Source organism: Lycium barbarum, chromosome 5, assembly GCF_019175385.1.
Source record: "Lycium barbarum isolate Lr01 chromosome 5, ASM1917538v2, whole genome shotgun sequence".
NCBI lineage: Eukaryota > Viridiplantae > Streptophyta > Magnoliopsida > Solanales > Solanaceae > Lycium > Lycium barbarum.
In genome coordinates, this window is record NC_083341.1 from 135,724,773 (window position 1) to 135,741,910 (window position 17,138).

Below are 17,138 nucleotides of genomic sequence, written 5' to 3' on the forward strand. Positions count from 1 at the left end.
ATTGTTATTGATCATTCTAAATTAGAATGGATTGAGATTGTGCTTTTCAAAGTTAGAATTGTTAAGTTATAGTATTTCTATAACCTCAATACTAAAATGTAGATTTTATTTCTCTAGATTTACTTTTCAATTTTTAGAATTGGTTGGAATTGTGTTTTTCAAATTAAGTTAGAATTATTAAGTTATGTTAGAATTATTAAGTTATAATATTTCTATAACCTCAAAACTAAAATGTAGATTTTATTTGACTAGATTTACTTTTCAATTTTTAGAATTAAAGTTAGAATCCATAAGTTATTAAAGTTAGAATTGTTATTGAGAATTCAAAGTTAGAATTAGTTGGGATTGTGCTTTTCAAAATTATATTAAAGTTAGAATTTATAAATTATTAAAGTTAGAATATATAAATTATTAAAGTTAGAATTGTTATTGAGAATCCAAAGTTAGAAATGGTTGGGATTGTGTTTTCTTAAGTTATATTTTAAGTCAGAATTCTTAAGTTAGATTACTTTGATAATTTGTTCAACACTGTTATGGATGTTAAAGGCAAGACAAAAGATAACCCAAAAGCTAGATTGGACCTAAAGGAATATTGTAGGCGCCCTGAATTGAACTTGCAAGAGTTAGCGAATAATAAAGTGTTCAAACCCAAGGCTAGTTTTTCATTCACTTTGGAGGAGAAACGACAGATTTGTCAATGGATTAAGAATTTGCGGATGCCAGAGGGGTATGCGTCTAATTTTGACAAGCGTGCTGATATGAATGAAGGAAAATTAATTGGTATGAAAAGTCATGATTGCCATGTTTTCATGGAAACTTTGATTTCTATTGCATTTAGCCGCCTACCGGAAAGAATATGGAAACCAATCACAGAGATAAGTTTGTTCTTCAAGGATTTATGTTCTAACACTTTGACGGTAGAAAACCTTCAAAGAATGAAACAGAATATTCCAGTCATTACAACTAAGCTCGAGAAGATCTTTCCATGTGGATTTTTTGATGTGATGGAACATCTTCCCATTCATCTCGTACAAGAGGCGCGCCTTGGAGGCCCGGTTCAAACTAGGTGGATGTATCCTTGCGAGAGGTAAGTAACCAAACTTACTAGCTTTTTCTTTAACAGTATTTTGTTAACTAATTACTGTTCCTATTGATATTAAACATGTGTGCAGGACCATTGGCAAATGCAAAAAATTGGCTAAGCAGAGATTAGCTGAGGGTAGAGCGTACGGTCTAGGCCCAAGGAACAACTTAAGTCGCCTTCGGTCAGGATTGCGAGGTGAAGGGTCTTCTCGACAAGCCGAGGAAGTTGATGATGTTCAGGTCGCAGCTATGGCGCAGCAAATTGCTGAACTTAATAGGAAATTAGCTGAAACTGAGGCAAGAAGAGTTGAGGAAAGTAACACCATGAAAGCGAATATTGAATTGCTAATGGCACAAGTTAAAAGCCACATCGCATGTGGACGTTTTGGTGTGCCCCCTTCTCCCCCTCCCTCTGACCCAGAAGATGATGATGACGGTGATTTCGTAGCCCGAACACCGGATGATCAGTTGTAGTAGTTTGAATTTAATAATGGACTTATGTTAAAACTAGTTAATGGTACTTTTGGTTGGTCATTTAAATATTTCAGAACTTTGAAGGTTTATTTAGATCGTATTTGATGTGTTTTATTATTACTTAGGATGATTTTATGTGTTGTAGCTCTTTTAGAATTGATTTGGAGCATTTTAATGCTAGTTTTGAGCAGCTTTTGTTATTGGTTTCTGAGCAGATTTTGGTACTGGTTTTTGTGCAGGTGTGGTTGCAGAAAATGCATGATTTGCATGCTGAAAATTTTCCAGAAAACCGACGGAAAATCGACTCTGTCCGTCGATTTTCTGGAAATTAATTTTGCAGGTTTTCCAGAAAACCGACTCTGTCCGTCGGTTTTCTGGAATTAATGCTTATATTTTACAAAAAAACCGACTCGCTGTGTCGGTTTTATAATTAAAAATAAAAAAGTTATATAAAAAAACCGACGCAGTGCGTCGTTTTTTCATAAAATATATATTATTTATATATAAGATAAAAAATCTGAATTTAATAAAACCGACCCTGTCCGTCGGTTTTTTAATTTTTTTTCAATTTTTAAAAATATTTGAATAAAACCCGACGGACAACGTAACCGATGCTGTCCGTCGGTAAAAACCGACGTTGTCCGTCGTTTTTCTGAAAGCGAGGCTATTAAAACCGACGGACGTTAAAATGTCGGTTTCCCGTCGGTTTGGTTAAAAAAACCGACGCTAGACGTCGGTTTTTGTCAACGGTTTTTTCCGTTTTTTTAGTAGTGACATCTGGAGCAGACAATGTATCAACCTTGTATAAAAGGGTATAATAATGTATAAGATATGTTTATGTCCAAGAAAATACAATTGTATAAACAATATACAACATTTTTTCAATTGTGTTATCACTTCTGTTATAGCCAAGGTATCCCAGCCTGATGGAATCACGTTTACAGGCTTTTGAAGTGAAGGTACAAATTGGGCCATTTCGGGTAATATTACAAATATGGGCTATTTTGGATAATTATTTTTTCTAAATAGTCATAGAGGGTTATTTTCTTTAAATTGAGGTGGTCATTTGATTATGAGCTTGACACGTGTCTCTCCGTTAAAATTAAGGGCAAAATTGTGCCAAAATATAATAGAAGGGGTGTGTTTGGACCGAAAGTATAACGACAGGGGTATATTTAGACCGAAAGTATAACGAGGGGTATATTTGATCCTTTTCTGATGGTACAGGGGTATATTTGACCCTTTTCCGTAAAAGATATGAAGGGGAGAAAAAATAGAGAACCAATAGCCGCAACGACAACAACTAATTCTCCGAAATAAAAATTCTTTGTACTTTTGTATGCAATTTGATCAAAATTAAGAAAGAAGAAAATAATGGGTTAAATGGGAGGGCAGAAGCCTTGAAAAAGCCTTTGAGAGCTTCTGGTTTGTCAACTTTCTCCAATCCATCAGATTAAGGTTCCATTTTGTTTATATTTTATCCACCATAGTAATAGTATAATTGATGTCGTCGAAGCAGCATATGTCATCTACTATCCAAAATAACATTTTGCTTGTATATGTATATATATTGGGTGTTAGCTTTGGCATACAAAATTAAATAAAAGATTTTAAACTATCATAACAGTAGAAATATCTTATTGCATTGAAATTTATAAAACTCATACAATGTGAAAGCTAGAGGAGGACTTACGTACTATGACTAATTAAAATGGACATGTGAAATTGGTGGGACTAACTAGTTTACCGTACCTAATGAATTCTAGAAAAGCAAGAGATTCAGTACACCACCCATTAACATCTGCTCTACCTCTCAAAAGTGGTGGAAGAAACAACCAAAAACTGGTGTGTAACATAAAACTCAGTGTTAGTGGGACTGAGATAATCTTAGGAACCCAAGTTTTGCCATTCCACAATTTCTTTATAACAATTTCCAGAGTCACAGTCACCCCCTGAATGATAAAGTAGCCAAAGACTTTCCCATTGGGCTTCAATCTTCCCATGTAGTAAAAAAGCAGCTCATGCATTATCCCAGAAACTAAAAATGCCGTGAACACAGCGGGAAGTGAGACCCACTTCCTAGGGATCCAGTTCATTGCTACCGATCGTACGGGATTGTATATGGTCAAACGGAGTATACTGCTTACCCTACGGTTCCATCTCCTGCCCCAGAAATTTTGAACTGAGCTAGACATGTAAGGCTCATCAAAGGGTGGCTCGAGCTCGACTCTACTAATCGCTTGGACCATGGTCCTAATCATATTCAATAGGATCTCTAGCATGAAGTAAAAGTGTAAGCAATAGAAGGAGAGGATGATTTTTGGATGCAAATAGTCTTTATAGTTGTACATCCTTATCATAATGGCTAGAAGAGTAATCTTGGAAACATGATTCAAAGTTGATTTTGGCCTGATCTTTTTGGTGGTTTGAACATCATTAGTTGATGAATTTTGAAACTCTATAGGCAAACAAGCCAAGGGAATAAATGTTGAAAGTGGGAGGGGTTGGGTTGATACCAAAGGGCCTTTACCAAAAGCAAAAAGAAGAAGCTTGAAATTTGCTAGCCATGTTATGAAAAGAAAAGTAACGAAACCAAGATGAGCTGAGGTAAGATAGAGAGGAAGAATGAAAAAGACGAAAACTATGGGAATTATAGCAAGAAATCTTGATTTGCCTTTAGGAAAGAATTTGGCAATAGTGTGAGAATAACATAAGCATGCCAAAACAATAGTCCACACCACAAAAAAGATGTGAATTTCCCCTTTCATTTCTCTTTTTCTTCTTTTCTAGCAAGATTTGATGGAATCAAAATAATGGAATATCTATTCTATTTATAGTAGAACACATTTTCTTATGGTTGGGATTGGGGAGGGTGATATTTACCTCATACTCATTGCCATTTATGTCATATAGTTCAAAGTTATATTTTCTTTATCCAACACATTTAATGATTATACGTACTATGTGTAAACCATGGCGTTTCTGAATTTGGTGCAAGTGGAATCTATTTCCTGCGTCTCGTTTCACATTTGTTCATACAGAAAAGGAGAGCTGAAATGGAATATGACAGATACAACATTTTAACAATATATAACATTATACAACTTTATACATCTGGAGTAGACAATGTATCAACCTTATATAAAAGTGTATAATAATGTATAAGAGATGTTTATATCCAAGAAAATGCAATTATACAAACAATATACAACATTTTTTCAACTGTGTTATCGCTTCTGTTATAGCCAAGGTATCCCAGCCTTGATGGAATCACGTTTACAGGCTTTTGAAGTGAAGGTACAAATTGGGCCATTTCGGGTAATATTACAAATATGGGCTATTTTGGATAATTATTTTTTGTAAATAGTCATAGAGGGTTATTTTCTTGATATTAAGGTGGGTCATTTGATTTTGAGCTTGACACGTGTCTATCCGTTAAAATTAAGAGCAAAATTGTGCCAAAATATAATAGAAGGAGTGTATTTGGACCGAAAGTATAACGACAGGGATATATTTAAACCGGAAGTATAACGAGGGGTATATTTGATCATTTTTTGATAGTACAGGGGTATATTTGACCCTTTGTCGTAAAAAATATGAAGGGGAGAAAAAATAGAGAACCAATAGCCGCAACGACAACAAACCAGAAGCTCTCAAAGGCTTTTTCAAGGCTTCTGCCCTTCCATTTAACCCATTATTTTCTTCTTTCTTAATTTTGATCAAATTGCAAACAAAAGTATAAAGAATTTTTATTTCGGAGAATTAGTTGTTGTCATTGCGGCTATTGGTTCTCTATTTTTTCTCCCCTTCATATTTTTTACGAAAAAATGTCAAATATACTTCTCGTTATACTTTCGGTCCAAATACACTCCTTCTATTATATTTTGGCACAATTTTGCCCTTAATTTTAACGGAGAGACACGTGTCAAGCTCAGAATCAAATGACCCACCTTAATTTCAAGAAAATAACCCTCTATGACTACGTACAAAAAATAATTATCCAAAATAGCCCATATTTGTAATATTACCCGAAATGGCCCAATTGGTACCTTCACTTCAAAAGTCTGTAAACGTGATTCCACCAGGCTGGGATACCTTGGCTATAACAGAAGCGATAACACAATTGAAAATGTTGTATATTGTTTATACAATTGCATTTTCTTGGATATAAACATCTCTTATACATTATTATATACTTTTATATAAGGTTGATACATTGTCTACTCTAGATGTATAAAGTTGTATAATGTTGTATATTGTGAAAAAGTGGCTATGCGGGGTATAATTTAAAAACATAACTACACAAATGTAATTTTATATGTTAGATTGTACATTATTGAAATTTCCCCATTAGAAATGGGAAAAGGGTCAAATTTACCCTTCAAGTGTGGTTTATCATTTAAATTTGTCCTCCGTTAAATTAACGGATCAAATTTGCCCTCCCTGTGAGAATACTTGATAAATTTGCCCTTATATGGATGAAAGTCTGACTTGGACTCCACAACATAAAAAAATTAGCCACTTCGAATCCACGTAAGCTCCCAAATCCATTTCTCTTAACCTGTAACTCGTTTGCGCATCCCATAAAATCATACAACCCTACTTCATTTTATTTTAGAAAGAGAGGGAATGAACCCCATTTGGGTCTTCTTAACCAGATTGTGCCTCACAATTTGGGTATTAGGGTTCTTCATTTTTTTTTCTTGATTTCAGCCCCATTTTCCTCTCCTACCAGCCTTCCTCGCTTAATTTTTTCTTTCCTTTCTTGATGAGCATGTAAACCTTTGATTATATTCTTTTCGGAGATTATTGATTTTTAATCTAGATTTTGTGATTTTCAATCCTCTTTCTTTCACCCTTTTTTATAAATTATGTCATACTTGTGGTTATGTGTATATCAACAACAAGAGGAGAACTTTGATGCAATCAGGCTGTTTGATGAAATTTCCAAGTGAAAGAAAAATAGTTACGGCAGGTTTGTTCACCTTTTCTCTCCAATAAATCAGGCTCTTTGCGTAGCATTATACAATGGACACTGATTCTCGGTAATTCTCTGTCATACAATTATAAACATTTTATGTCCTATACAAAAAGCCTATACCTTACTGAAAACTGATACCCATTTAGGGTGTGTTCGGTACGGAGGAAAATGCTTTCATAAAAAATAAGTGAATTTCTATTTATTTTCTCATTTCGTTTGAATAGTAAAAAATGAGTGAATTTCTTACTTATTTTCTCATGTTCATTTTGTTGATAAAAAAATGTTTTCCGAAAAATACGCATTCAAGCCGTACCAACTCCAACTCAACCCCATATTCTCACCCACACCCCACTCCCACCCACCCCCTCAGCCCCCACCCCCTCCAAAAAAATTTCTTTTGATTTTATTTTTATTTTTTTTGTTTTTTGTTTTTTGCACTCCCACCCCCAACCCTCACCAACTCCAACCCAACCCCATACCCCCACCCACACCCCACTCCCACCCACCCAACCCCACGCCCCCACCCCCTCTATTTTTTATTATTTTTTTTATTTTTTGCACCCCCACCCCCAACTACTCCCGTAACCCATACACCACCCCTCCCTCGCACCCTACCCCCTACCCATCCTCCCTCCATAACATTTTTTTTTAAGTTTTTAATTTTTTTTCTAAATTTTCTACACGATCACATCCGCCATCAACCCCCCCCCCCCCCCCCCCCCCCTCTTGCGTGGAACCCATACCACACCAATACCCCCAACCCCAACATTAACTTTTTTTTTTTTTGAAGTTTTTTATTGTATAAGAAATTTTCTCCAATCCATCAGATTAAGGTTCCATTTTGTTTATATTTTATCCACCATAGTAATAGTTTAATTGATGTCGTCGAAGCAGCATATGTCATCTACTATCCAAAATAACATTTTGCTTGTATATGTATATACATTGGGTGTTAGCTTTGGCATACAAAATTAAATAAAAGATTTTAAACTATCATAACAGTAGAAATATCTTATTGCATTGAAATTTATAAAACTCATACAATGTGAAAGCTAGAGGAGGACTTACGTACTATGACTAATTAAAATGGACATGTGAAATTGGTGGGACTAACTAGTTTACCGTACCTAATGAATTCTAGAAAAGCAAGAGATTCAGTACACCACCCATTAACATCTGCTCTACCTCTCAAAAGTGGTGGAAGAAACAACCAAAAACTGGTGTGGAACATAAAACTCAGTGTTAGTGGGACTGAGATAATCTTAGGAACCCAAGTTTTGCCATTCCACAATTTCTTTATAACAATTTCCAGAGTCACAGTCACCCCCTGAATGATAAAGTAGCCAAAGACTTTCCCATTGGGCTTCAATCTTCCCATGTAGTAAAAAAGCAGCTCATGCATTATCCCAGAAACTAAAAATGCCGTGAACACAGCGGGAAGTGAGACCCACTTCCTAGGGATCCAGTTCATTGCTACCGATCGTACGGGATTGTATATGGTCAAACGGAGTATACTGCTTACCCTACGGTTCCATCTCCTGCCCCAGAAATTTTGAACTGAGCTAGACATGTAAGGCTCATCAAAGGGTGGCTCGAGCTCGACTCTACTAATCGCGCGCTTGGACCGTGGTCCTAACCATATTCAATAGGATCTCTAGCATGAAGTAAAAGTGTAAGCAATAGAAGGAGAGGATGATTTTTGGATGCAAATAGTCTTTATAGTTGTACATCCTTATCATAATGGCTAGAAGAGTAATCTTGGCAACATGATTCAAAGTTGATTTTGGTCTGATCTTTTTAATGGTTTCAACATCACTAATTGATGAATTTTGAAACTCTATAGGCAAACAAGCCAAGGGAATAAACGTTGAAAGTGGGAGGGGTTGGGTTGATACCAAAGGGCCTTTACCAAAAGCAAAATGAAGAAGCTTGAAATTTGCTAGCCATGTTATGAAAAGAAAAGTAGTGAAGCCAAGATGAGCTGAGGTAAGATAGAGAGGAAGAATTAATGAAAAAGACGAAAACTATGGGAATTATAGCAAGAAATCTTGATTTGCCTTTAGGAATGAATTTTGCAGTAGTGTGAGAATAACATAAACATGCCAAAACAATAGTCCACACGACCAAAAAGTTGTGAATTTCCCCTTTTATTTCTCCTTTCTTCTTTTCTAGCAAGATTTGATGGAATCAAAATATTGGAATATCTATTCTATCTATAGTAGAACACATTTTCTTATGGTTGGGATTGGGGAGGGTGATATTTACCTAATACTCATTGCCATTTATGTCATATAGTTCAACGTTAGATTTTCTCTATCCAACACATTCAGTAACGAACTACCGAAATGATTATATGTACCACGTGTAAACCATGGCGTTTCTGAATTTGGTGCAAGTGGAATCTACTCCCCGCATCTCATTTTACATATGTCCATTACGAACTACTCTTTCCGGATAAAAAAGAGTGTTCACTTAACTGTTTACATACCTCTTGAGAAAATACTAACTCTTAGAGAAAAATAGATAATTTGACTAAACTGCCCCTAAATAAATAAGTATTGAAATTTGATCACATAACACTTAATAGGGGCAAATCATGAAAAATAAGGTTAATTCTTTCTTAATTTGATAAGCGGACACTCTTTTTGACCCAAGAAAAAGAGGCTAAGTTGACACTCTTTTTGATCCGGAGGGATATTTGAATAACTTTACCTTATTTATGTCTAAGTTATTATATCTCTCTTAAATTCTTACTCTATTTATGAGTCATCTCCATTAAGGACAAAATTCTGCTGAGGGTAAAATAGGAAGAAAATATTTAATTGTGCCTTGAACTTCTAAAACGATAAATCATTTGAGAGAACTATTTTTAGTAACCACGACATATAATTTGAGATGGAAAGAGTAATGGCCAAGAACTCCGTGTATCTTCCCCGGTTTTCTTTTCCCATTAAATTGTTTGTGTATGCTTTATGACATTTATATCCTTGCTTTTGTAGAAGTTATTTACATCTTTACCATTATAGTCCCAGAAATATAATTTTCTATCATAGATAAAATAATTAAGTGGGCGAAACTAAGAAGTAAAATCAATTTATCGCCTCTTTTATTTTTTATTCTCTTGAAAACAGGGCATGTTCCAAAACTAATGAAAAGAACTTGTAGCTGTCTAATGGTTAGCCTTTTTTGATTCACTTTTTTAAGAGTACTCTCTTTATAAAAGGACCATTTTGACAATTGTTCACATGTACACTTATGTTTTAACATTATAGAAATACTTGAGAGTGCAGTCCTGTGTTAGCTCTGGAGCAAGTAAAACACACTCCTTTTCGAGATAACTCAAAGTGAAGCAATAGTTACTATAAGACGACGAATCTAAGTCGATAACACAACTAAGCTGAAGATTGACAATAACAATATTCTGATCCTGTAAGTTCTTTTTTTTTTTCCGCAATAAATTCTAGATTAAGTGACATAAAATAACATTGTGATGTACCGCCGTTAGAATTTCAGTGACAAATGTTGCATAAAAATGCCTTTTGCACACTGTAATGTTCATAATGACTTTCAAATCTTTCAATTTTACTTTGTAGAAGACGGATTAATGTGATATTCCAGATGTCGGTGATTTAGCAAAATATTAAACAACATATGTGAGTTTCAAGCGACGTTACAATTATGAGAAGACTTCGCTCTGCAACAAGTTTACTAAAACTCATATATATCAATTGCTTACAAAAGAGTCATTTGTTATCCTCTTCTTAGAATTAAGCCAAATTGTAATTTCTTACAGCAGAAAAATATTTGGAATGCATATCGTCAGAAAGAAATGAAATCGGAAGCCAAAGGCCAAACCAGCCGATGTTCCATTGAGGACATCTTGGGGAGTTACGATGCCTCTTGGAAATCTCTAGAAAAGCAGATGGAGTGAGCTGTTGATGACACGTTATCACACATGCTTATACTTGCTCAAAGGAAATGTTTTTTTTTTTTTTTTTTTTGTTAATTGAATGGTGTACACATACATATGCAAAAAGTACAATTTGAAAGAGATGTGTTCATCCCGCACAACTCTCACTTCTAATATAGAGTAATTTATGCATCTTTTAGAGAAAGGTCTAATTTTATTTTTTTTGGAGCAAACCGAAACTCTTATTAGAAAATTAGACGACAATCTAAATTTGTATAAGTTATTACAAACATTAGACGACAATCTAAAGTTTTTTATGTAACATTGACTCATTGAGCAATATATGAGCAAAAATTAGAACTAAATCTAACGTTGTCCGAATAGTAATTTTTCAAGGATTATATTTGCATAACTTTTAAAAATAGAGACAAAATTTAAATAATAATATGACAAAGAGACATTTGCGTAAATAAGCCAATCTATTATAGTTGGGCAATTTGCACGACTGCCCTTCATACAGACTAGTCTTTAACTTTTGTCGCTCAATTCGCTGATCTTTAATTTTTGTCTTTCGCTTAAAAAAGTGGCCAAAAATACCCGAAGTTCTGGGTTCGAAACCCAACAGAGTCAATAATAATATTAATTTCGCAAGTCATAGGTTTTTATGAACCTATGTCTATTAGGGCGAAGTTACATAATACCTATAACGGAGACGGCAGACTTTTGGCAAAAGCCTTGCCTTGCGATTTTTTTATTTATTTTTTTACTGAGGGAGGGTTCGAACACAGCATCTCAGAGTATTTTCGGCCACATTTTTAAGCGAAGGACAAAAATTAAAGACCAGTAATTTGAGGGACAAAAATTAAAGACATCCCAAAAGAAGGGCAGTCCACGCAAAAAAAATGATTATAGTTCAGGTGGACCAGTTTCAAAAGCTTAGCAGACCCTGCTACATTCAAAATTTTAAAATGTAGAACATTAAACAAACAAGTTACAACTTATCATGAATGAGCAAAAAATGGTCTTTGTAGAAAAACTGAAACTATTACATATCTCACATTTTTTTGTCTACAACTACATGGTTTATTTTTTTTCCCATCAAGACTTTATTGAACTGACGGAAAAATCAAAATCAAAGAATGAATCAATAAATGGACCCATTGATCAAGTTAAGGTCCGCACAAAGAATTGTTTGTTTTTTTTTTTTTTCATGTACATTAATTTGTGTTAATTTATCCTAATTAATGGTTGAATTGCATAACCTTTGGTGCAAAAATCAAGAGTCTACTCAAAGCATGAGGGGTAAATTTCCTTGCAAACAAGTAACAAACACGTGTCTTCTCACCATTGTACTCACAACGACTCTGACTCCTTAGCTTCTCCAGGAACTCCGCAGTTACATCTGACCTATGAAAACGAGCTGGGTGGGGCCCGCCCTTCGACCAGTCGACCCAAGTCAAGCTCCGGCCTGAATTCCTCTTCCCAAATTTCATGCTCACGAATGTCGGCAAGTAATGCTCGTCAGCATAACACGAGCCTAGGCAGTGTTTCTGAAACACCGGGAAATACGTCTTGTCTGAGACTACCTCGACGGCAAGATCTTTGTCCATTTCGAACCATTGAGACCCTTTTCTCCACTGTTGAAGTTTAATTATCGGGCTCATTCGACTATGGTATCTGCCCCGGCCCACTGGGCCGGGGAGATCATAGGTCTCCACGAAATTTTTCTTGGAGTTCATTAGGTAAGTGTAAATTGTGGAGAAATTGAACAAGGGAATGCATGCTTCTGAGAGAAGAACAAATCTTTGATTTGAGATATCAAGAAGAGCATTTGCTAATAGCCTTTTCTCAGCCTCAACCATGTTTACTTTGCCCCATTCTACTTCCTGCATTTGGTCAATTAAACAAAAGTTAATTTATGATACTATAACAACTCTCAAGAAATTTTCTCATTGAACTTTTGCATGAAAGTAAGTATGAAACTCATTTATATGTAAGTGCTAACGCATTTATATATCTTGGATTATAAATATCTAACTCGAACTGTACATGCTCTTACATAAAGAACTTGAACTTTTGCATGAAAGTAAGTATGAAACTCATTTACATGTAAGTGCTAACGCATTTATATATCTTGGATTATAAATATCTAACTCGAACTGTACATGCTCTTACATAAAAAACTTATTCAAACTCAATTTTTACATTAAGCCAATGAATCACGCACATTTAATGTGGACGCAAAGGGGTTCATTCGAAACTCCTTCACGAAAAAATATTTTTTTATATATTAATAGTAGATGTTGAAACCCATCGGTTTCTTCGTGTGTCTATTGCTTTATGTTTTGAATTCTCTTGGTAAACATTCTGGCTCCGCTATTGAATGTCGTAAGTAAAAAAAAAATTACTTTAATTAATTACATTGAAGCATATTAAACACAAAAGGGGATGAAAAATGTACTTGACATAATAAAGATTATAGATTCAAATAGAATCCTCCAAAGTCCAAATTGAGGGAATCTCTTAATATAACTTATTTTGGGTTTCCCTTTCCCTACGGCAAAAGAAAAAAAAATCCCACCGACACAGTGCCCTCACAATAATACTTTATACCATTAGAAAAAATGATTATTAGCCACCAATTTATCATTCCAAAATGCTATTTGGGTAATTTATCATAGTCTTTTTTTTTTTTTTGGGGGGGGGGGGGGGGGGGGGGCGCTATGATCGTTAATTGAAACTTATGCCCTAATGTACAATTTACATGCAATCTTGGTTTTATTTAGATTTTAAAAAAAGAAGTATATTAACTATAGAAATATTAATGAACTGCATCGTATAGGTTAGGTGACTAAAACTTAAATTAGAAGGAATGACGAAATGAAACATGCAGTAGTTAGGGAATAGTAATGATGCAAGCAAGAAATTAAACGAATTATTAGCTAGATCTATGCTTTTGAGAGAAGCGATTAATTAAAACTAATCACACCCGACATTCACATGCACGACATCACTGAATGCAAGATATTTATCCGTTATAAAAATATTTTATCAGTTTAAAGCACAACTTTCTAAATTAAATTACTTGATTTGGTGCAAACAATAACAATTACAGATAAATATTTTCGTCGGAAATGAGTTTACACTAGCCAGCTTTTTGATTTTTTATGGTATTAGTCAATTATATATCATGACAAGAAAGAAAAATCTCTCTTTTTTTGGTCGTTAGAAACATTTAAGTTGTTACCAGAAATTGTTGGGGGTAGGTCCATTTGCATTTCAAATAGCTAAAAAAGCTCTTGCTTTTGGCTTGAAAGTGAGATATATTATTATATATATCTATTCATAGTTGTGAATATTTTTCTGGGTCATTATAGTTTGGTCTAACAAATTAACTAGTACAAAAGACATGGAGGATGAGTAGTTTGCTTCTCATTAAAGCACACATGGGTTTTATAAATTACGTACCCTACCTCACTGTTAGTTCCTAATTTGATACAACTATATATCCAAGTATATAGGCCATGGAATCAATGATTTGTCAGACCAAATCTACGATATAAATGGAAAAAATATTTAAAATATAGTATTAGCTTAAAAAAAACGAGGAGCAAATTAGGTTTTCTTAAATAGTTTAATGAAACATATGTTGTTTCAAAAAAAAAAAAAAAAAATTTTGCTGCAGAACATTTTGTGAAATTTCTATAGTTTAAGTTATATGTATATGTTGATGGTGTAAAAAAAACTATACAATTATGTCACTTCTAAAGTCAATTAAAATAAATTTTCATGATTAATATTAACCAAAAATCTAACAAAAATAGTAATCACCAGTTAAACTATACTGATAGTGTAAAAAAAAATATTTCCTCCCTAACCATAACCAACACAAAAGGAAAGTTAATATATAAACTGGTCAAAATTCATCATAATGGCAAAACGCGTATGAGTTGCATGTGGAAAAACGAAATCTTTCTAGTGTTAGAAGTTTTGGTAAAGTGAAATGAAAAGTTTTACATCTTCTTCTTAATCAAAAAAGGAAATGACTTATAGACCTTTCAAACGAAGTGATCAATAACGTGCTTGTAACGCGATATTAATAATCGAGTTTATAGATATTTATAAATTTTTTAAAAGGTAAATACAATAAATATTGATTGATACCTAAAACATGTTATAAGAGATTAAATTACTCTGATATTGCATATAACTTTAATTATTAACTAAATTATACTGCAAACTCTGTATGCGAGAATGATGGAGAAAGAGTCAAGAACATGAACTCGCGCCGGATAATTTCACTTTTTGGGGGTAAACACTCTCCATAATAATTATCTTATTTTCAAGACTTGATCTCGAGACTTCTGCTTAATAATTCATTTTTTGCTAATAAATACAAACCACTAGGTTTTTAGAGAACCACTAGGTTTCTTAATAATTCTAGCTACTAGCACAATTTAATCTAAGAAAATTTCAAAATAATTCTCTTTACTTTTTCCTTTCTTTATTGACTAATCTTTTTGGAGTAATAAAGAATGTCATGATTCTTCTTGAATGTTCATAAAGAAAAGAATCATAGCATGTAGACTATAGACTACTTCAGTACTTCATTCTTTTCTTTACAATTCAACAACTTTAATATCCTTCATTAATTACTTTCTTTTTACGTTCCTTTTTTTGTCAAAGTCCTACACGAACTTTACTAATATGACAAAATGGTCTACTGTTTTGGCCAGTTAATGACACATAAATTCCAACGTACCATATAGTAAAGTGACAAGTATTATAAGCCAAAAGTAGACTTTATCATCTTATGAATTTTAGCAGCCTCATTGTTAAGAATAAAATGCTTTTAGACACTCCTTAACAAAAATATTAATAGCTCTAATTATAAGAATGTATTTATTATATATCTCTCATAAAAAGAGTATATAGAGGCGGAGTCATGATTTAAAGTTTATGGATTCTAAACTTGTACTAGACCTATTACTCGTTTTAGCTACTGGATCGCAATTAAATATTTATACATGTTCAGCGAATTTCCTAATATAAATATAGAATCTAAGAAAAAGCTCTAGATTCATCTGAACCCATATATAACTAATATAATATTGTAGTCCGCCCTTGTTGAAGTGTGCTCTCAATTATACTCTCTCTGTTTCAACTTATGGAGAGTAAATAAAAAAGCTTTTCTAAACACGATTTCTTAAAATATTTTTTAAATATTTTGAATTGTTAACTATTGTGACTTATAATATTTTTTATTTATTTTCTAAATGTGAAAATTTTGTTATCAAAATGAAGATTCTGTGTACATATATATTATATTAGTACATAATATAGTCAGTTTCAATGGTGCCAAAAATGAAAATTTCATGTCCAAAAATTCACATGAAAATTAGTCAGTTTGACCTTGATACTTTGAATCAAGACACATAAATTGAAACAGAGAGAGTAATTTTCACAATTCAGAATTTGGTATTAATGAACCTGCCACTCTATCATTTTCCACTTAAATACTTATATCACTTAATTAACAATCTACTAATTGGAACAGTAAGAAAGAAACAAAAATATAAAAGAGAAATAAAAGAAAAGAACTTATATACTATGAAACTAACCTTGCTGGGAATTCTTCTGCCATGGAAAATAGGACTTTCAACTTCTGATTGATTGTAAGAAGGATCAGAATGCACATAAATGGAGTAAAGCCCTTCATGGCCTTTAAAAAATAGCTCCCAAAGTGGTGCTAACAAAACTGGCCCTCTTGTTAAAAACATGAAAGCCACTTTTGGAACTCTCTCAAATGGAAATTCTTTAACTTTTGGCACCATTGAAGCTCTCCATAACAACTCTTCATCACTCATATCATGTTCAACACTAGGTGGCTTAATGTATTCATTAAACCCTAATCGAGGAATTACCGGTGGCGGTGATAGTGGTGGTGAAAGGGGTTGTGAAGAAGAAGAAGAATAGTTTAGTATTTGGCCATTGATGACTTGTAAGTTGAGACTAAAGTTCTTGAAATAAAAAGTGAAAATAATGCCACATGTTATACCACAAGCAAAGAAGAAGAAAGAAGAAAGGAGATTTAATATATTTAATGGGGTGTTGAATAATTTGATAGCCATTGCTATGGAGTTTTGGTTTTGAATTTGATACTTCATTGCCTTTGCACAAAGAGAAACACACATAGAATAGAAGAGAGAAGAAGAGGAAATAAATTGAATGAAGGAGGAAAAGAAATTTTATATATAGTGAATTTGAGTAACAGGGACCTACTAATAATATATATTTATATATAAAACCGTTATTAAATAAAGTCAAGTATATATATTATAACAATAAAACAGGAAAATTCATACTTTGGTTACAACTTGGAATATAAGTGAGCATACACGAGTATTAAATAAATCTATATTAAGATTTTACCAAATGCCCTATGATATAATTATATATAAGTAGTAGTTATAACTTTCCATATAAAGATTACGGTAAGAATTAATTTAGGCATATAAATTTAATGTAACTTGAAACTCTGGGGAAGATTATAGAGGGTTTACACCAGACAATAGATTCATATATGATTCTTTTTTTAGGAGTCGATCATAGTTAATTTTCAGTATAACTTTTATGCATTGATTATGTAAAAAATATTTGCACAATCAATTCAAATAAAAATAATTATGG

General features: G+C 33.3%; 2 protein-coding genes and 1 pseudogene across 2 annotated transcripts; all 3 read right to left on the reverse strand.

Moving 5' to 3' along the window:
• Positions 1–3,173: 3,173 nt before the first annotated feature.
• Positions 3,174–4,390, reverse strand: LOC132642775 (acyl-CoA--sterol O-acyltransferase 1-like). Its single transcript, XM_060359819.1, has one exon. It carries the CDS (start codon positions 4,323–4,325, stop codon positions 3,264–3,266), a length of 1,062 nt encoding a protein of 353 aa, XP_060215802.1. The 5' UTR covers positions 4,326–4,390; the 3' UTR covers positions 3,174–3,263.
• A 3,139-nt stretch (positions 4,391–7,529) lies between these two features.
• Positions 7,530–8,725, reverse strand: LOC132639874 (acyl-CoA--sterol O-acyltransferase 1-like; annotated as a pseudogene).
• Positions 8,726–11,612: 2,887 nt separating this feature from the next.
• LOC132641746 (glycosyltransferase BC10-like) lies at positions 11,613–16,692 on the reverse strand. Its single transcript, XM_060358829.1, has 2 exons — positions 16,070–16,692; positions 11,613–12,334 (listed from the first exon to the last, which is right to left on the reverse strand). The coding sequence occupies exons 1-2, from the start codon at positions 16,640–16,642 to the stop codon at positions 11,690–11,692; spliced, it is 1,218 nt and encodes a 405-aa protein (XP_060214812.1). The 5' UTR covers positions 16,643–16,692; the 3' UTR covers positions 11,613–11,689.
• Between the last annotated feature and the right edge of the window lie 446 nt (positions 16,693–17,138).